At 38.6% G+C, this 21,994-nt stretch overlaps 1 protein-coding gene across 12 annotated transcripts in view; it reads right to left on the reverse strand.

The window, feature by feature from the left end:
- NCOA2 (nuclear receptor coactivator 2) overlaps positions 1 to 21,994 on the reverse strand; it is a 191,503-nt gene that overhangs the window by 59,579 nt on the left and 109,930 nt on the right. For all 12 annotated transcript variants that reach the window (XM_021385615.1, XM_021385614.1, XM_021385611.1 and 9 more), the window contains 2 exons: positions 19,470 to 19,571; positions 18,382 to 18,554 (listed from right to left, as the gene is read on the reverse strand). In XM_021385615.1, the coding sequence (XP_021241290.1) occupies positions 18,382 to 18,554; positions 19,470 to 19,552 (256 nt within the window). In that variant the 5' untranslated portion in view covers positions 19,553 to 19,571. The remainder of the gene's footprint in view (positions 1 to 18,381; positions 18,555 to 19,469; positions 19,572 to 21,994) is intronic.

The raw sequence follows: 21,994 nt of genomic DNA on the forward strand, positions 1-21,994 counted from the left end.
GAAAGAATAATACTTAGCAAACTGATAAGTTTTAGTTGGTATTACCCTTGAAAATAATAAATTTAATAATACCTATGATGATTGCTAAGTATTAACAGTGACTGTGGTCATAGACAGGAGGTTTTCCACAGGAGTAATGCTACGCAAAAATAAAAAAGAAAAAAACAGGAAAAAAGCAAGCTTGTACTCTGTAACATGAGTGGTTTTGCATCACAACACGTGACGAAGCAGAGCAGCAAGCGACGTGTAGGCTGTTCTGACGCCTGGTTAACCGCAGGGAAAGCACTCGGCACCACGCACACACATGCCTGTCAGCCGGTTCCCGTTGCCTCAGCACAAGTTGGTTTTTCTCCCTGAAACCAAGCAATTTCTCAAAAGACCAGTGTCTAAGAAACAGCAGCTATTTCAGTAATCAATTTTAAGACCGGCTTATCCCATGCCTATGAATAAAGTTAACTGCTATTTTGGGGTGGTGATTATGCGGTGAGGTTGCTCTTTCATCACACAGCATCCATCTGTCCGGAGCACAGCAGCCATCGGGCTCCGGAATGCATTTTTCACTCAGAAACTATAGATCAAGTCTTACGGGAAAAACTATGCGACATCTCAGGAAGGTTTTTGGAGGTAAAACAAGGGAGAATTATGCATCTGCATCGAACTAAAATTAGAAAAGCTGCCATATGGCTCTGTGAAGCCAGCAGCACGTTCTTATTCATTAGGAAGCATTCTGCTAACATAAAAACACAAGGCCTTCCTGTGCTCTCCAAATGTGTTTATCTTTTCAACATTAATGCACGATATATCATCAGGCTGCTGAAATCTCCTGCAGTGCATATTAAAAAAGCACAGCTGCACTTCTTCTCAGCGCGTTTATTCAGCGCGAGCCGTCTCCGAGCGGAGCCGGGCCCAGCTCATGCCACACAGCCCTCCTGGTACAGTAGGCAGAAAGGGCCCAGCACAGCTCGGCACACCCACAGGGCTCAGCTTCATGCTTTGTAGTGCCGGTGGAAGCATGCTTACGTGGCAGCTGGCCCTGTGGATTGGGCTGAGAGATGCCGGGAAGCTGTGGGCTCCGGGCCTTGCTTGGTAGTAACAGCACTTACAGCAGGGTGTGGGGTTGGTGCAGGCACCTGCCCCAACCTCCTGCTGTCTCGGTTTCACCTGGGACAGAGCTAGTTTTCCTCAGTGATTGATACAATGCTACATTTTACCTTTGGGGGAAAAACAACGTTGATAATTTAGTGATGTTTTAGTTTCAGTTTTTCAGCTGCTTGCACTGCTCTGCCAGTCAGTGGGCTGGAGGGCACAAAGAGCTGTGTCACAGAACCAGGACAGCTGATCCAGACTGGTCATCCGGATATCCCCTGCCCTATGTCATCATGTGAAAAAATTGTAAAACTGAGGGGAGTTGGCCAGAGGGGCAGCCAATGCTCAGGGACTGGCTGGGCATTGCTCGGTGGGCAGTGACCAACTGATGTTGTGCATCACTTCCTTTGTGTGTGTATATATGTATATATACATACACAAGGGCTGTTCCAAAAGTAACGCCTCCTATTTAACTATCTTGGTTCACAATGTCAGAGGCAGATGTTGTTGGTACGACAGTAGAGGTTGAACCTTCCCATCAATTCTCCATTACATTTGCCATATGACAGATGGCAGCAGAGGGGCGGTCTGACAAAATGGTGTCTGACATGGAATTGCGGATGGAGCAATGGTGCGTCACTGAACTCCTCCATACGGAAAAAATGGCACCCACTGACATTCATCGAACATTTATGGAGACCAAACAGTGTATGTGAGCACAGTGACATAGTGGGTGGTGCGTTTCAGCAGTGGCAACAGCTACAGTGGGTCACCTTTGCTTGTCCAGACTTTCACAAGCACAGCATGAATGCTCTTGTTCATTGCTGATGAAAATGCATAGCTAATGGTGGTTACTATGCTGAAAAACAGTGTTCTGTAGCTGAGAATTTGCTCTTTCAAATAGTGATGTTGTGCTCTTTGTATTGGTTATAGTTTCCACAGAAATAAATAGGAGGCATTACTTTTGGGGCAACTTTTGTGTATGTGTGTATATATATAAAATATATAAATACATACAAATTTAAAAAAATGAAATCATTATTGCTATTTCCCTCTTTCTGTCTTATTAAATAGTTTTTATCTCAACCTATGAGTTCTACTTTTTTTTTTTTTTTCTGTTTCTCTGCCCTACCCCACAGCAAATGGCTGTTTGGTGCTGAGCTGCTGCCAGGTTACACCACAGCACTGCTGTAAGGAAGCATCGGGAAGACAACGGGTCTACAAAAGCTCTGTGTGCTCACACACCCACCAAATAGAGGTGAACATTTATGGAGCTTCTCGGGCTTTGAGTGACGTCTGATATTCAGAAACTCAGAGACAGAAGCCAGTATGTAACACTTCCCCAAACGCTGAAAGTAAAACAAGCACTGAAAAACCACGATGGATTTAGGAGTAGAAACAAACTGATCTAATAACACATAAAATTAGTCAATTTCCTTTCTGGTAGCAATGCTGACCTTACTCCATCATTCTTTTTTGTTCCAATCAGCATTTTTTCACCCTATACAACTTGCATTAGAAGTGAAATCTGTGAAATAATCCCCTCCGTTCAGATAAACAGGAAAAAATTCAGGACATCAAGGATAAAAATCATTAAGCTCAACTCACCAAGAATAATATTTAACTACTGGACAGAAAGAAGCCTAGTACCTCTGTATGTACTCTTGCTAAATACTCTAACATGCATTTTACTGCATTTTTTCAGTTTCTTCTCTTTCTCATTTTACATTTTATTTTCTGCCACTGAACTACAATCCCTGTTCTCTTTCACAATTACAAAACTTAATGGTCTACTTCTCGAAACCAAGCTTGCAGTCTGAAGAAAAAGTGCAATCTGAAGAAAAACAAGACAAGAAAGCTCCCTGCAATTCCAGGCATTACCTTACAAGCGTGTCTTCATGCTGTGCACATCCACCAGTGCTGGAGCCCCCAGCCTCACAGCTGCCACAGTCAAAACATTGCTCTTTTCAGAGCACTGAGCTCAAGTCTCACCTCTATAAAGATACTTCAATATCTTCTCTAGAGGTTGTTAACTGCTGGATTTAACAGCAAATGCTACAAATCACATCAGTTTTTACAGAAATAACATTATTTGCAGAAATATGCAGCTACCATTCCCACATTTCTCTCCTCTTTAATGTAGCAGAAGGAATTATTCAACCCTGAGATGACCACGGTGTCACTGCTTTCTGCTGAATGCTGCTAAGATTGTGAGGGGAAGTAAAACCCAAAATTACAACATTGCTGCTTAAAACAGAGCTCAAGAATAAACTGTCCCAGCCAGGACCTCAAACCCTTACTTAACAACTTGCTCCATCTTCAACATGCATCCAAAATACAAAACAAAACAGCAAGTAAAATAATTTCCCTGCTGAGATTATTTCTAGTATTGTTATTTATTAGTAAAGACACAGAAGGACAAATGTCATACTGCTATATCACTGAAATTTAAACCAAGTCTTAGAGCAGCTCTGCACTGAAAAACTGTTTCTCACTCAACACCTCATTTTAAATCATGATGTTGCTTTAAATTACCACACTGAGTGGCAAGTTGTTTTTCATAAAGACAAATAAAGACACATTCAAAGTGAATGTGGAATTAAGCTTCCATCACAATCATCATCTGGTCCTGCTGCAATATTGACCTCTAGCACTAAGTTTTCAAAAAGAAAAACAAACAAACCAGCGTAAAGGAATACAGCACGATGCAGAATTTTCAGACAGTTCTTAGCTTATGAAAATATTTGAGTACTTTCAATATACACTTTTAAATAACATCGGAAAGGTGTGTTCACCTGCAAACTGACAAATCAAGTGCGTGTGTGTATTCCTATGTTTTTAAGCAACACTTTCTTACTCTTTTTTTCCAAAAAGGCCACTAACACTATCCTTCCAGTCTGTAATGACTGCCTAGGGAAAAGAGCACAAATAAATTAATTATCAAAGGAGCTGCCTGTCCAGGAGACTTCCATATCAAAAGGCCAAGATCCAAGATGGCACTAAGGATTTGTAACTTTCACTGGTTTGAAATGCTGTTTCAAATGCTTTTTTTTTCCCTCTGCACTTGCACTTCCTACAAATGTGAAGTAGTCTCAAATCCCTGACTCCTTGTGGTACACTTCGGAATATTTTAGAATGGCCTATAATACAATACTTAGACAACTACAGAGTACACAGTGTAGACCAGTTACATTGGTCATCAGCGTCTTAGATAAAAATTCCCTCACTGATGAACTACTCTGGAATCAGATAAACATATTCAAATATACATAGCTGTAGTTTCTCTCTCTCTCTCTCTCTTTCTTTCTCAGGAAACAGTTTTGTGTCTATTGGTATTTGGATGCTTCAAAGCATTTACCTAAACTACCTACTTCTGCATACTAACAAATGTTATGCATTCATCAATGCTGACTTAAAATCTGTTACATTAATACGGCTGAATTCCAAAAGAAAGGGCCAAGCCAACTGACCTCTGCACTGAAATACAGATACAAGGATTTGGCATCACATAGTTTAACAGAGTAATTATTTTCTTTGGTATGTACTGAATTAGGACAGAAAATGTTACTGTATTTTTTGGCATTTTAAATTTTCTAAGTGTCAGATATTTACTTAATGAGTAACCTCATCTTGTTTTGATAATTCATCTCTAAAAACAGCATTAATATGAATGTCTAAATGGTTGGAGCCCAATGTTCTTTAAGATTTTGGCTGAGCTGATGTTTTGAAAGACAAGAAATATAGCAGAGTTTGATAATTTAGCTCAAAACAGGGCTCCATTGCTGCCTCAGAAACAATATATTGCTTTCACAAAAGTTAACAGCTCTCCAAAGCATAAGAACCACAGGCAAGATTGTGAAAATAGAGATTCAGTGGTTAACACTCTTTAGACTAGAATCGGCAAATATAATTGCCAAGCTAATTAAACCTATAGGTTTCCAAAACTCAGGCCAAAGGAATATTAATCTAGTCAGACGCCATTTCTTGAAGCCTTATTCTTATGTACTTGACCAACTGTTAAAAGGAACCAGATGACTCCCTTTCTTTGAATGCCACATCACCATGATTACAAAATATCTTCTTTATTTTAGGATGCTGATGATAAATCTTCGTGACATATCAGATCATTCACAACAACATGCAAAAAGCTTTTTGCTTTTATAAATTGCCATAGATGACTGCAAAAATTTTCAAGAGCCCCAATATGGCACACCAAAAAGAAATATGAGGGATCATTGGCTCCCTGTGATCTTTGTGAAGGAAAAAGTTTCCATAATGAAGTGTAGGCCAAAACTGAGCACAGATAATTGAAGACAGCTAAGGAAGAACAGAAACAAGTCTAATTTAATGTGCCCATGCTAACATACAGAACATGGCTCCTACTGTTCCTAATAGCCCAGATTATAGGAGATAAATCTTTTATGAAAAAGCTCTAAATCATTGAGGACAAGTAAAGTTTGCTCCCTATAATAGCTCACTGCTCAGAAATAGACACTGGGGCCCCTCTTCTTGCTTTTCTTGCCCATCAGCGCAGCCCTGAGCCAAACATTTAAGTGAGTTTAGAAACAGAAATGTTGCTATTACTGCAAGGAAAAGAACAACAAAACAAAAGCTTCCATAAGAACCTATTCTGCATGATAGTTACTTAGAGAAAACGATAAATCTAAATTATCTATGAAACTGTGTTCAAGATTCATTTTGTATATTTCAACAGTGTCTACATTGCTTTAGGAATGTCAGTGGCATGGTTTTGACTGGGATAGAGCTAACTGTCTTCGTAAAGTCTCATATGAGCACGTGTTTTGGATTTTTGATGAAAACACCAGTGATAACACATCAATGTTTAGCTGCTGCCGAACAGTGCTGCGGAGAGCCAAGAAAGTTTCAGCTTCTTGGACTGCCCTGCTAGCAAGAGGAGTTGGGGGGGCACAAGGGGCTGGAGGGGACAGAACCGGTACAGCTGACCCAACCTGGTGAAAATGAGATCCCATACCAGGTGGCATAATGTTCAGCAGTAAGTACTGGGGTAAAGAAGGAGGTAGGTGGAATGCTCGGAGTGATTATGTTTGCAAGTAGACAAATGCACAATGCGTCCTACTTTCCTAGGAATATCTGCCTGTCGATGGGAAGTAGCAAGTGAATTCCTTGCTTTGCTTGTGCATGCAGCTTTTGCTTTTCCTAGTAAACTGTCTTTATTTCAATCCATGAGTTTTTGCAATTTCACCTTTCAAAATCTCTCCCCCATCCCACATGGCAGGAGCAAGCGAGAAGCAATGTGGTGCTGAGCTGCTTGCCAGGGTTAAAATACAACAGTCAGGAAGGATGCTAATGACTGTTAACATGGTATGATATAAGACATTCTTTAAAATGAAAAGATTTTATTTCATCACCCTAGAAAAGTTTGGCTTATCTGGTTGCTAAGATTTACATCCAGACAAATTCACTTTTTGTCTCAATAAACGTTCAATTTACATTTATTTGTTCTGTCAGATTTTAAAGTGCCTACTAATAGATCTGATAGGTACAAACAGGCTCCCTTCAACAGACTGAACCATACTTACAACCTAATTAATCAGGCGTTATCATTTCTTGTTCTCTACTTTAGAGTCATGAAGTAGAGATCAGCATCCAGTCTTAAATGGCAGTATAATTCAATATATTAATTCATAAACAGAAAAATAAAAACAAACAGTATTGCTTTCTCTGTTTTCTTAGTGAGCTTAATCAGCTCTGCTCTATGAAGCAACTTTGACCTGCTTTGAAAGCAAAGGGTTCCCTTAGCCACCAATGACCTCCCCAGGGAGGTGGTTGAGTCACCATCCCTGAATGTGTTTAAAAACCATCTGGATGCAGTGCTCAGGCACATGATTTAGCGGTGGGTTGTTAGAGTTAGGGTAGTATAGTTAGGTTGCGGTTTGACTTGATGATCATGAAAGTCTTTTCCAACCTGAGCAATTCTATGATTCTATTCTATGATTCTAACCAGCAGTTCACGGAAAAAAGATGCTCCATGTTGTGAGGCTGAGAACTGCTGTACCAGGCTGGATGCCTCCACTCAGCAGTTGTGCCTTAACCAGGAAATGCTGAAGACTGAGGTCTGACTCCAGCCATGCCCCTCCCTGGTACCAAGTCTGGTAATGCTGGTCCGCAGCGAAGCCTGTACATCTGATCAGAAGTCTTGATCCACAACCTTTTCCTCAGGTCAGCAATTTACTTATACTCTAGAGAAAGAAAACTTGGGTAGCTGCTTCTCACTCCACCCATCTTTTAAATAACAACTGTTATTTCTACAGGATTCTGGGATGCTCTTTTTTGATCTATGAATCTAAACTCTAAGCCTTTGCGTAGATGTATGCCAAAGCCTTGTTAAAACAAACAAACAAACAAACAAACAAACAAACAACAAAACCACCACAAATCTTTGGGAAGGTTTTAAGCTCTTGAGGACCCCTTGTCTGAACTTCAAAGAAAGAAAGAATATCAATGTTCATGACCATCACAGAGCTCAGGGAAATGAAGAGTCTTCCTACACGGCAACTCGCAATGAAGCTGAGTTGCATCTCATAAAAGTTTATGGACTGGCTTCTCAACATGTATCACTGATAAAATCTTACTGGGTATCTTTACAGTTTAGACTGTCAACTGTAAACACACAATTATATTTTGAACCTTAAGTAGAACAGCCCAACAAGCTGAATTATAAGTTACAATCAGTAACTCTAGCAGCTAGAGAGATGGTGACTCCGCTCACAAGCCTCATGGTAATTACAGTAATCCTTGATATCAATCACTGTAACACTCAACAATTTATTAGTAAATTTTGTCACATTCCCTAAAATTATTTCCTTATTTCTTAGTGCAGCACTGAGAGAAAAAGCCAGCATCAGAGAGACTAGGAGTGAAAGGAGTAAAACCATCACAGCTATGGTGATGTTGGACGCACAATTAAAGCTGCACTGAAGCCATGAAACAGTGTAACTGGGATAGAAATGAAAGAGAAAATACAGAATTATTAAAAAGGAGAGAAAAGAAAACAACAAGGGCTGAAAAATAAAGCTCTTCAAGAGCAAAGGGAGAAAAAGGGAAAGATAAAGAAAATCCATTCTACAGAAAGTATAACTTTTGACAGCTGGTCAGGGCGTACGGAGTTCAGAAAAGCCAAGGGGGATATAAGAAATAACTAAAAGTAGAAAATTCAACTAAGACATTCAGATATTTCCTTCACGCTAAGAGGGTAGAAGGTTTTGTAGAAGTGAAGGAAGACAGGAAAAATATTATGCTATTGGCACAGAACACCTCTATATTTTTCCACACAACACCAAAACAAACAAAACAAGAAAAATCTAAATGAGGATCTTTCTGAGTTTTCCGAACTATATTTAGAATTTACAACCTTGACATCTCTTCCTCCTCTTTTTTCATTTCCATGTGAATCAATTGTTATATTTAAGCACACTTCCTCTCTCATGTTGAACACAGGCCCAGACCTAATGTGACACAGAATAACCCATCTCTGGAAGACATCTCTCAGAAGGATCATAGGAACTGCAGGTTGTTCCAAGTCTTTCTAGGAAACTGTGCCTCAGAAGAAAAAATAACGAGTAAAAGGTTAGTTCTCTTCATACTCATATGTCTTCAGATGACAAGGGACCGCTATTAACTGTCTAGCCAGATCTTCCTAGCAGAACTCAGAAAGTTTTACCAAGTGATTTCTGCATCATGCCAAGAACTTCCACTGCATTGCAAAATATGCATTTCAAAAGATACTCAAATCTGACTGGGAGGGCTGAGAACCCACCAAATTCTCCAATAAGTTGCTTCAAATTTCAAATAACTTTCAACTCAGAATCTGCATCTCATGTACGAGTTGACTTTGGCCACAGAATGCAGCTTTTAGGCTGCATACTGCTTCTGCCTGTTAAAAAGAGTCCTCTGTGGCAGGTACAGTGCACTGATCCGTTTTGCCTCGTATCAGGAAAGTTTGCAGGGAAATGCCTTTCTGCCTCAAAATGAACGGAGCCTAAATCAACAGATGTAGGATACTGCTGCTTGTTCAGAGGGTCACATGGATACTGTTTTAGATAACAAGGCAATATCTGGAACACCTCCAGTTTTGGAGTATCTGCAATTACATTTACTCTGGTTTGTTTTCTTTTTTTCTACTTTAGCAGAACTTAAATTTATTTATGTACTTTCCTCACTCCATCTCCTAAGTGACATTTGCTCTAGAGAAGAATGGCTTGCCTTCAGAGGGCAGAGGAAGAGTATGTGTGTTTGCATGTGTGTGCTGTGCACATATTACAGCACCCACTGCCTTGTAAAACCCATACAGATGTGTCAACACACTTTAATGACAAAAAGAAATATAAGGCATGTGTGTCTTGGCTCTCTAATCATCTGCCTAAGGATGTTCACTTGGAGCTTCAGTGTACGTCACGGAGAAAGTAAATGAGCATTTGCCATGACATCTTTCAAGCTTCAGTCTACATGTTTTTCCCCCATTGCACACTGTGGGTTTTCATAAAAGAAACCAAAACCGAAAATATTAGCTGTTTTTCATATTTCTTTTGCATAGACCCCCCATTTCTAACTAACTGTGCAGCTGTCCACACAGAGAATCTTTGCAGAAATAAGGAAAGGCATGAGTTAGAGCAGATGCAATTATCTTGTTTTCAGTTTGAACACGGAGCCTTTGATCAATACCTCTTTAACGTGCTGTGAATCCACAGGTTTTCAGGATTCAAAGACAGTATGAAAGGCACGGCACTCTACTGTGAGTAAATATTGTATTATTACTTTTCAGTCTGCATTCTTTAAAAAGAAAAGATAAAAGCCATGTAACACAAGCTGGGTTCCTTATAATAGATGATCTTATTTTGACTGAAGTATCATCACTACTCTCAGTAAATTAATTTGCTATTCCATAAATTAAACTCTACAGAGAAAATCAAGGTAACATGAAGCTGCCTTCCTCATTTACTTTCTTTACATGTTGCTGATACTGCATGCACTAATCTAAAGCACACAGCAAGCGTTGGTGGCCTAGAGTCAGTACCTTTCACACTGTGTATTCCAGCAATAAAGAGAGACTACAAACAATAAGACTCTAATCATAGAATGGCTTAAGTTGGAAGGAACCATGAAGATCATCTAGTTTCAACCCCATGCTGTAGACAGGGCGGCCACCACTGGATCAGGATGCCCTGGGCCCCATCCAACCTGGCCTTGAATGCGTCCAGGGACATGGCATCCACAGCTTCTCTAGGCAGCCTGAGCCAGTGCTGCACCACTCTCTGAGTTAACAATTTCTGCCTAATATCTAATGTAAATCTCCTCTTTTAGTTTAAAACAGTTCCCTTTAAAACAGTCCTATCACTATCTATCTGTGTAAAAATTCGGTCTCTCTCCTGTTTATAAGCTCCCCTCAAGTACTGGAAGGTCACAATGAGGTCTCCCTGGAGCCCTCCCCAAGCTAAACAAGCCCAGCTCCCTCAGCCTTTCTTCATACAAGAAGTGCTCCAGCTCTCTGATCATCTTTGTGGCCCTTCTCTGGACCCTTTCCAACAGCTCCACGTCTTTCTTGTGCTGTGGGCCCCAGGCCTGGACGTAGTACTCTGACACACGTGAGACAAGGAGGGGATCCAAGACAGTGCGGCTTCACCAAGAGCAGATTGTGCCTAACCAATCTGGTGGCCTACTACAATGGAGTGACGGTACTGGCAGACAATGGAAGAGCAAATGATGTTGTCTACCTGGACTTGTGCAAGGCCTTTGACATGGTCCTACATCACATTCTTATCTCTAAATTGAAGAGATATGGATTTGAAGGGTGGACAGTTTGGTGGAAAAAGAATTGGTTGAATGGTTGTAGCCAGAGGGTTGTGATCAACAGATTTATGTCCAGATTGATGCTGGTCACAAGTGGTGTCTACCTGGGGTCCATCTTCGGACCAATGCTCCTCAGCATCAATGATAAGGGATCGAGTGCACTCTCAGCAACTTGGTTGATGACACCAAGCTGAGTGGTGCTCCTAATCCTTCTTCAGCATCTAAACGTAATATAGAAATAAAAATTGACCAGACACCAGCTGGCACAGCTGGTGGGAAACCGCAGGCTCAAAAACTTAGTTCAAATTGTGGAGTTATGTGTGTGAGCCTAAATTTCTGTGTTTTATTCTTTTTCAAACTTAAAATGTAAAAGTGCATTTATAATGTCTGTAGAGTTCATAAGTGATTACATGATAAATAGCAAAAGAAAAACTGTAAAGGTTTGAAGTACTCAGTGGTAGTTTAAATGCAGTTTGCAAAAATGCTATTTCTGAGAAGGTAGCCTCCAAAATCTGTATCTCAGGAAGAGATGTCTCCACCTTACTTATATATTTTTACTACACTCTCAGAAGTTAAAACACACATTGACAATTCTAAAAACTAAATTAACAAAAACAAAACTTAAATGAAAACACTCCTTCAAGAAACAAAAAAGGAGCACTTTAGCCAAATCTCCTGAAGCATGTGAGATTTAGCAGAACCACCTGAATCCTGTGTAGCATTCCATACCTCCTGGACCGCAATCATCTTTGCAGCTACAGAACATAAAATAAACAACCACACTTCACTAGTTTTGAATGGTTTTCTCTCTTGGTCACTTAGAAGTTATGAAAGAAAACAAAATAAAAACCAAAGAAAAGCAAAATTCAAGTAGGATACAAAACAAACTAATTTTCCTGTAACATTTGACAACTACTACTATTTCTAACTGAAATACCAGTGAAGAATGAACATTCAGTTCAACTTTGAGCCACAACTTGGGAGTGATAGCTTAGATTTCCAGTTTAAAACTTCAATAAACTTATCCCTAGAACATCCATCACCGATGGACAAGGCACACGTCTTTTTAAGAGAAAGACATCTCCGACAACCAGAAATGCTCAACAGCTCCAAGGTAGCCGTAAGACATACCATGGCTCAGTCACTGCAGGCTCTTGGCCTGCTGGTATGCCTACAGCTGTGTAAGAGGAGGTCCCACCAAGCCTCTGTAGGGAAATAGCTCCTCTCCTAGTTTGACAGACGGGCCAAATCGAAAATAAGGCTCAACTGCATAAATGCTAATGCCAGGGGAAGGGAAAGAACAGGAAGTTGTGGCCACGATGAGGGCTGAGATGGGTGGAAGCAGTGCTTTCAACAGCTGCCTCATTTCCTGTGGATTAGTCTGTGCCCACATATCAACATCCTTAGGATCACTCTGTTATTGCTCTTAGTGAGGGAAAAAAACCAACAAAAAACCTAAATCTCCTATTCACATGACAAATAAACAGACTTACTAACTTCGGGGAACAAGCTAGTACTTATTCTAAACAAGCAGATAAAACTCTAACCGTGACTAAGGGACCAAAGAATGACAACAATGCAATAAAATCCTGCTATGTGTATAGGTGTTGTGCTGATTTCACAATTTTGATTAACAGCCTGGTGATTATTTTTGCCTGTTTTCCTGAAGTGACAGTTTGAGCCCAGTATAGACAAGCTACCTGCCATAAGGGTGTCTTCAGATTTTCTTACCATAAGTTATATTAGGGAAATCACAACACTTTACATAGAAAATGATAATAGTGACTACATAGGATAGTTTAAATGTTTTAACTTATGCGTAGACAAAGCCTATTCCAATGACTCTGTACGATCTGCAACTCCACTGGAATAAGCAGACCCCAGGAAATTTCACACTTGGTGAATCTGCTGTCTAATGACTACTTGTCATCCAAGCCAGAAGAGAAACTGACATCTTGCATTACCTAAAAACAGTCTAAATTCCTCACTGAATCAGCAGTTCTCTGGAGGCATGCGAGTATTAAGTCAACATAACGGGATATTTAGCTGAAACGCTTTACGATGTACAGAGGAAGATCAAAGCCATTTTCAGTGCATCACTCTCAGCTGTTGGTAGTGGAGACAGCAAAACAAATTCAGTAATAGATTTTTTTTGTAAATGTTCTGCATAAATTGCTCCACTTCACCGTGCAAATTCCTCTGACACTTAATTCAGCCTTAGAATCCCATCAAGCTGAAAACACAGCATATGTAACCAATAATAGCCATGCCTGACGCCTTCAAAAAAGATTCAAAAAGTACTAATTAATGTATACGATGGCATCGATTTTAAATCTCCTGACATCTCAAATGCGATGAACTTAGAATAATCTCTAATTATAGTACAACTGACTACCAGAAATACTTGCAAAACAAAAAAAAAAAAAAACAACAAAAAACGTTAGGTTATATATGCTTTCAGAAAAGCCTGATTTGGTAAGATATTTACGCGCAAAACTTCAAACCTGTAAGTAGTTCCACTGACTTAACAGGCATTACTCATGCTTAAAGTTAGGCGGTTGCTTAAATATCTCGTGAAGCATGAATCTAAATTCAGATCTGATAAATTCAAAGTAGCAGCAGCCAAAGTAACACCTCATTACACCTTTAAGACCATGCTGTTTACCTTTAGCAAGCAATTTTACTTGCATACCGGTGCTGCAGGTAACAAAGAATATCTGCTGGAGTGAACCTGTGATTACAAAGTAGTACCGCTACAGGGAAGCAAAAACTGGTTTTACTATCATAGGTGAAATCAGCAAAATAAAATATATATGATTAAAAACAAGCCTTTTTAAAAAAAAATTCCTACAGATCCCATAACTCCTGCATGTCTCTTTTCATCAACTAATATTCCTTCTCCCTGTGGTGTACAGCTTTCACATAGTGATTTGTTCTGTTCAAGGTCTGTCTTGTAAGGCTGTTCTGAAAACAAGATCTGACAACTCAAAAGTATAAATTAACACCACCCTAATACCTCTTCACTGTACTACTGAAAATCTGATACATAGAACACAAAACCTTTTCAGATACCAGGTAGAAGTGAAAGCTGGGCTCTGCAAGAAAACAGAACTGACAGATCAAATTGCACTTGGGGATACTTTGGTACAGTAGGTTACATCCCACTGAGAATGAATCTAAATAACTCAAGTGCATGTCATCCTTAAAAAGGCTCCTGAAAAAAGAAAGGCATAGAAAATAGGAGAAAAATAAGAGATGCAGATCTGGAATTTAATATAAGCTACTCAGGCGAATTGAAGAAAAAACCCTCATATTGTACTTGAGGGCAGGCCACGTTCTCCAGCCAGAGGGGTCAGAGAAACATAGCTTAGCTAGAGGAACTGCTGAAGGAGGTTGAGGTGTTCTTCATTGTCCTCTGGTACCTAGTGCACTTCTGATATCCAGAGAAGAAGCACAACTAGATAATGAAGATAAAGAGGTTTCAAAGACTAAACCAGGAGATGTTCAAGCAGTGAAATATAATGAATAGTCTTTGTTTGAAAATGTGAGCTGTTTACCTGCTGAGACTGATGTGTGACAAAGAGCTTTAAACTAAAGGCAAAGGTTTAATTTTGATACAGTGTTTAATAAAGGAAAAAAAAATCAGCTAAAGAAGGATGTAGCAACCTAAAACAATAATGAGAAAGAAAAGGGGAGAGTCAGTCAGAGGATACGATTCATGGAAAGGGCCTACTAGAGGTATGAAATCAAATAAGATCACAGTGAAACAGTTCAACTGATTATATGAAAGCTAATTATAGCTTCTAGGTTACCTGGGAAATAAAGGAACATTTATCCCCAGACGTCTTTACACTTCCCTAAAAAAAGCTCTTTAAATTAAGCATGTGCAAACATGAACTTAATGTGCTTGTATACATGTGAACACTACGCTATCAATAAAAGACTATTTTTTTAAAAGCAAAATCCTCAAATCTCCAATAGAAATATCAAATTAAGGTTTACATGAATTGAGCTTCTGTTTCATCCTTATGCTAAAATCACATTTTTTTAATCTCCACTGGACAACAACAAATGTGTATGAGATCACTGTAAGATAATACGGTAAGAGTCCTCAGAAGAAAATTAAGCTTTTTTATCTTTTAAGAAACTCATCTTCATTCACCGAAGTACTATAAACATTTCAGAATCCAGATTAAAAACTGCATGCAATGGTAACATCTTCTAAATATCTTTAATTCATCTAGTGAACTCAGTTACATGCATATATTTATAACTTTGCTTCCAAATTGAAATAAAATGAATCTTTAACATACCACAACTAAAGAATCTTTGAAGTGTATACTGTGAGAAATGATATAATGATAACAGATATAGTATTGCAAATACATATTTGCATATAAAATATATCCAGATTATAAAATATTAAATTACATAGTATTTCTGCAGCAACGAACCTATTGCTTTTTTCAGCTACTAGCCCAGCAAGCTTGACATGGGAAATGAATCTCAGTCTGTACTCCTTCTTTCCTCATTTTCACCCCTAGAGCCTAGAATAAAGCCTCCTTGTCAAATCTCAGTGGCAGCTATAAAACTTGTTGCCTTCAGTGGCTTTACAAGGTACTTATAAATGACTGTGCTTTTGTAAGTAATTAAACCTTAACGTGTGATTCTATTTATAGACAGAAGAAAATGTGTTGAAGAATTTTTTGTATTTATTTAAAAAATCCAAGTTCTTTAATAAAACTTCTAAATAATAAAACTGAAGTAAGTTTTTACTACTTTACTTCTGTCTTTGAACAAAGATCCACTGTGCAAAAACTGAGCAACCCTAATTTGCCCATGTTAGGATAGAACCACTCAGTACTTTTAGAACCTTCAATTTAAGTTTTCTCCTACAGGTATTCAGTGTAACATTAAAATAAATAAATAAATAAATAAATAAATAAATAAATAAATAAAGGAAAAAAAATATCTTAAATGTAAGACAAAATTATTTTTATACCTGAATCTCATGGAACTTTACGTAAGTATAGTATGATATTTGTTATTTTGCTTTAGAAAGATGTACTATTTAACAAAATGCAAGTGTTTCACCATTGTAAAGGTCTTCAGTTACACAGTACACAGACGATGCCTTAGCAGCAGAAAAGCCACCAGAAAGATTTCTAACAACCTAGAACTTATATATCCATAATTTAAATACATCCCCACATGAGGTGATAAAATCTCTGCCAAACATGAGACAGTAATAGCAATATTTTCATTATCTCTTCAGTACATTTCCTTGATTAGGTTGTGAACAACAGAAGTACTGTTTGTGAAGTCTGAATGTTTACTATATGTGAGCTGCATTTGTTAACAAAATGGCTGTTTCAAAACAATGCTGTATTTCAGAATATGTTGTCAGATGAATTTTTTCTTAAAAGGAAAATCCCTTTCCATTTACTATAACAACAAACAGATGCAGATTATATGTAGAAATTGATATCAATTCTTTTAAGGGATTAATTTGAAACATAATAATCCTTGTTTCCAGACCCTAAGATGTTGTTGTGACCACTTTCAAGGCCTCAGTGTTTTGCAATGCCCCCTAGAGAGGATTAAGGTCTACTTTATATCAGCTATAAGTTTTATGGAAAGACCCAGTTATCAGGCAGCCTAATTGTTCTCAGCTGAAGAACCTTGTGTAAAAGATCAACATCATAAAGAGTGGCTTAGTATCTTCAGTGCTCAATGGTTGCAATCTACTTCCAGTTGTTGAAATAAACTGCATTCATTGCTATTTTAGCTTATCTTTAGAATTTTACTTTCAATTGTTTTTCCAATAAAATGTTATGAGCTTAGAAAATGAAGAGTACATTCAGTTTTTATACAATTCTAGCACTACTGTTAGCCCACGACGACTCAAATAATGTGGGTGTAATCTGGTCTGATGCATGTGAACATCTTATAACTATACAAAAACCACTTTTAAGATACTTGACCAACAAAGTCCTGCATTTGCAAAAGCCAGAATTACTTAGAGTCAAATGTTTACACTAGATTTTCTGGAGCTTTTTAGAGAATTATGAAGAGGACAAACAGATTTCTTTCTGTGAACTCACTTCCTAGGAAACCACAGTTCTGCTGACATTGGGAAAAGTTTCGTCCTTATGCCATCTCAGGTAAGGGTAAGGAGAATGTGCCCCCAGACAATAGCAAAACAAAAACTCAAAATTGAATGTGAAAAAAGAAAGAATGAAAAAAAAAAAAAGGAAATCCTCCTACTATGAGGCAGGAGTAACTTCACCAAAATAAAAAATTATGGCCATCTAATTAGCATTAAGAAAAGAATGAACCTAGACAGAGGAACATTTATACAGATTAATCAAACACTGACAAGTCAGAGACTTTCAGGTAATTTGACTCTTTGCATTTTTGATTAAACTTTAAATAGGCTGATATCTGGAACTACAGATCTACCTATCTACCTGTTTTAGAAATAAATCTCTCTCTAAATTACGCAAGAGCTGATTTCCAGCTTTATAAATTCATGTATCCAATACAGAAAAGGAACCACTATTTTCCTATGGAAACTGCGGGATACTGAAAAAGTGAGATGTTTGAAAGTGAAAAAAGTGAAAGTGTTTGAAAACCAAAGGAATTAATCTAAATACAGCTTATAAAGAAATTCCAATCTTCTTTTAAATTAAAAGAAAACCAATATGCACACACTTTGAAGAACTTGAACCGGTCCCAAACACCTGCAGTGCTATTCATGCCTGTCCAGATAGACCCGTGCCATCAAAAACACTTCCAAAAATTTTAAGTTCCTAAAATTTTTTTTTTGCTTTAAATAGGAAATAAAACAAAACAAAAAAAAATACAAAACTAATCTTCTAGACAAAGAACAGGAAGAAAACTGTCACGTTCTCTGGTTTACATTTATAACAGGACCCTATCTGGAGATTAGAATAGCTCCTGATCTATTGTAGTTCAGGATGTGATGTCAGAATTTAGGGGACACAGACCATTTAGGTCACAATATCTATTCATATGAACAAAAGAAAGCAAGAGAGGGAATGCAGAATACTTTCATATCCCATGCTCTCCTGGATTATTCCTATTTCATGTGAAGTCATCGTCCATGTAAGAGCACATAAGTTCTCTTTTTTCCCCGCAAACTCATCCTGTTAATTGAACATTTGTTCAAGTACAGCTGATTTCAGTCACAGTGGATGCACGCATCAGTCCGACTGACTTTCTTTCCCTGTAGGCAATTTCTGAATTTTTAGTGAAGGTTACTTTTAAAATGCTGAACATGATACTTAATACACTCCGTTCACATTACGTTATGATGGTTTTTATAATGATCAAAAAAACCACTTGGAAATTTGCTGAAGAAAATCTGAAGAGACTGAGTTGGTAAAAACATTAAGTAATAATAAGCATGGGACATATTCAAAGTCAGTGAATTAGACTTCTTACCTTGTTCTTTTATCTGACGAATTTGCTTCACAGTTTCTTTCAAGATTGCACATTTGTCAGGTTTAAAGTTAAAGTTGTCAATATCATTAAAATTTGCAAAAATCAGCTCTGCAAGTTCTTCTATGTATTTATTCTCTTGCTCACGATTGCGTTTCTCAGTGCTTCTTTTAGGGCTGAGAGAGGAGCATAAAAACGTATTTAATGTCAGTTCAATTGCTTTCTGGTCAAAGATGATTTTAAATGGTTTGAAAGTAATCTAACAGAAAGAACTGCCCTCTCTCACTACAAAACTGTAACACACACGTTACTCAAACAGAAAGGTTTATTCTTGAACAAGCAAAGCAGCATTAAAAAAAAGACGTTATTTACTTTTCCCTGTAGTCATGTTTTGTTTCAAAAGAGATTTGGGATATGGAGTTCAAAACAAAGGATTAACTGGGGCAGTGGTCACATTTGAACATTTACAAGTCTGCTTCCTCATGTTGTTGAGAATCCAAGAAATACCAAGCAGTGACAGTGCATGAGGAAAAAAAACAGCTCAGAAAGTTAAATCAAACAATCCACGCTCCCTGCATCTCTTTCTGAAACTACACAAGCAGGTCATAAGAAAATACGATGAATGAGCAGTTACAGTTCAAGAATTATTCCAATGTTGTTAGTGTAAATTTTGTGAAACTGTGAAATATTTTTCAATTTCCTGATAGCGATGTACAAGAGAGGTGGCAAAAAAATCTCTTAGATTGGTAGTATGAGTGACTGAAGACTCTCTGCAGTGATTAACCAAAAAAAGTTTTCATACAGCTAACATAAGATCACCCAAATTGTGTATTTTGGTACTACAGTGGATTAATAAAAACACCAAACAAATATTAAAAAAAAAAAAAAACAATTAAAAAAACCCCACCCCAACTTCCAGGCCCAACCCTCCAACCATAATGACACAGAATTACTGAATCAGTATGGTACTGACTCCTCCTAGCTAGAATGGCAATTCTGTCATTCTCTAAGGATTATGAAAAATAGGTGTTCATTTAACATCTTTTTCTAATTCTTTTACTTTCAGTGTCTTCAGACGTAATTGGTCTAACCTGGGTCCAAGCTGATCAGGATCCTTGCGCTTTCTTGACTCTGCCCTGGATGGGTCAGAGGTATTTTCTCCCATCCCACTCATCTTGAACACATATCAGCAACTGAAAGGAAGAAAATGCATGGAAAGTGTTACGGTAGAAGAGCCATGAGTTCCTCAGTTTGTATTCCTAAGTTTCTCGTTCCATTCCCAACTCAAGACTTTACTTTGCAAATCTATCACTTGAAATAAGAGTTTGAAAGGTACCAATAAAAGTATCATGTTTATAATCCCACAAAACACTGTACAAAACTCATCCAAAACAAAATTTGTGTGGGCAAGCAAAGCATTCTCATCTCTTTCATTGTTACCCATTCTGTAGGAGAAGATAAGTACATTTTGTGCCCGACTTGCTGAATTTTCATGGCAATTTTGCAAGGGTGAGTGAGGGAAGACAAAGGAAAATCCATAATGCCACACAACAAGAAAAACAGCAGAATTGAAATACATGAAATGAAACATGTATCGCATCTACGTGAAAAGATAACACATACAGTTTTGGTTAAAAATCAAAACATGATGTCTGCAAAAGTGCATGTACAACATAGTAGAAACTGAACATCTGTCAACACTAGAGATCACTGAAGAACTGATAAATATTTTGTACATTCAATGTAAATCATAAGGAAAATAACTTGCCAATCTATCATGTGTTAAAACAACACAGGCTGATTATAATTTGTGTGATAAACAGCCCAAGGAAATCCTGCCCCGCTGCTGGACCCTATCGTCCTGTGCACCTACAAACACGTGGAAGTGGTCTATCCCAGTTCACACATTTCTCGATAAACAGCAATATTCCAGAGACAGAAAATGCTAAAAGAAGGGCACAAGGAGATGATGTAGGTCATCAAAAAGACTGCATAATGCAGAACAGTCTTAATTCACCATTTGTCCTGTTGCTGCCACATTTGCAAGTCTGATTGCAGAGGGACACTTCTAGACATTTCAGAAAGCTTCTGCATTGTTTGAGATGAGCAGAGAAATAAACACGAAGGCCATAACAGAGGAGGTGAGCATTTCCAGGAGGTGATTCATACCATGCTAAAAGGAGTGTTGGAGGCACTCATCCATGGCCACCTCACGCTGGCATGAAGTGGAAATTTTGGTCAGGTATCAAAACCAGTGGGTCCACCACATCCTCCTAGCCTGTCATTTCTGCCAGCTCCCTTTCCCGTGCTGACCCTATCAGCCACACTGAACTTAGTGAGTGAACTGACGTGGGTTGGAACTGCAGTCTCCTTCTCTTTTTCATTTTCTCTTTTCAGATGTTGGTATTAAATGTGTTGGTTCACACTGTAAATCTTCATTTTCCCAAGGCTGAATGAATGTAATGGCACAAACAGCCTGAAGACTGACATCTAGGCAGATCTGTAGAGATACAGTCATAGTCGTAACTATATACTGTAAAGCTTTTATTTATTTATTAAAAAAAACCAAACAAACACACAAAAAAACAACAGAACACTTTGAGGAGAAAGCGGAGTTGTTTTTCCAGATACTGATTAGATTTCATGAGAAAAATAGACCAACCCTGTAATATATAGCTCCCAATCAGTCTTGTACCAGATCAGTGCTTGGTACCAGATCCTGTTTCAAAAATACCTGGATCATTCTTTTCTCTGTAATGTCTATATATACATAAGCATTTATCCATGTACGCATATACTACCAATCTGTTGAGAACAACCTACTTCAAGAGCAAGAAGGCCTAGTTCTGCAGCAACTCATGGACATGGTTTAGTGCACAACTGTGGTAGTAGGTGGACAGTTGGACTAGCAGATCGACAAGGTCTTTTCCAACCTTGGTGATTCTATGATTCGATTTCCAGAACAGACATGAGTTTTCCAAGAGAAGACTTGCTACAACAAAGAGTCAACCTGCACCTCACAGGGCATTCCCAGCACCACACCGAATCCGACCTTGCTGCAGAGAGTAAAGCATCCACTGAAGCCTCCAATGCAACCTGTGACAGACTGCTCCTTGACAACCATAATGCTTATCTGACTTACAATCAGACACTCATGTCATCTGTTCTTACCGAAATGCAAAACTAGACATATACGCTTGTCTGGTTGGTAAAAAGCTAAGCACTTCCTTGAAAATAGGCGACTGCATGAGTACGCAACAGCAGAGAACCAAGGAAGAGGAAATGCACTGAGTGCTAAATTCTGTGCTTGGGACAGGGCAACTCTGGCTGTACGTGCAGACTGGGGGATGAGGTACTGGAGAACAGCCCCATGGAAAGTGATCTGGGAGGGTTCTGGTTAAAGGCAAGTTGAATCTCAGTCAGTAGTATGCCCTGTCAGCCAGGAAGGCCAACCATACTGTGGGGTACAGCAGGCCCAACACTGCCACTGAGTGAGGGGAGGGATCGTCCTGAGCTGCTCTGTGCGGTGTGGCTACATCTCGAGCACTGGGGTGAGGAGCGTGGGGGCAGTGCTGAGCTCTGCTCTCTGGTGACAGCGACAGGACCCAAGGGAACA

This window comes from Numida meleagris, chromosome 2, assembly GCF_002078875.1.
Source record: "Numida meleagris isolate 19003 breed g44 Domestic line chromosome 2, NumMel1.0, whole genome shotgun sequence".
NCBI classification, from domain to species: domain Eukaryota; kingdom Metazoa; phylum Chordata; class Aves; order Galliformes; family Numididae; genus Numida; species Numida meleagris.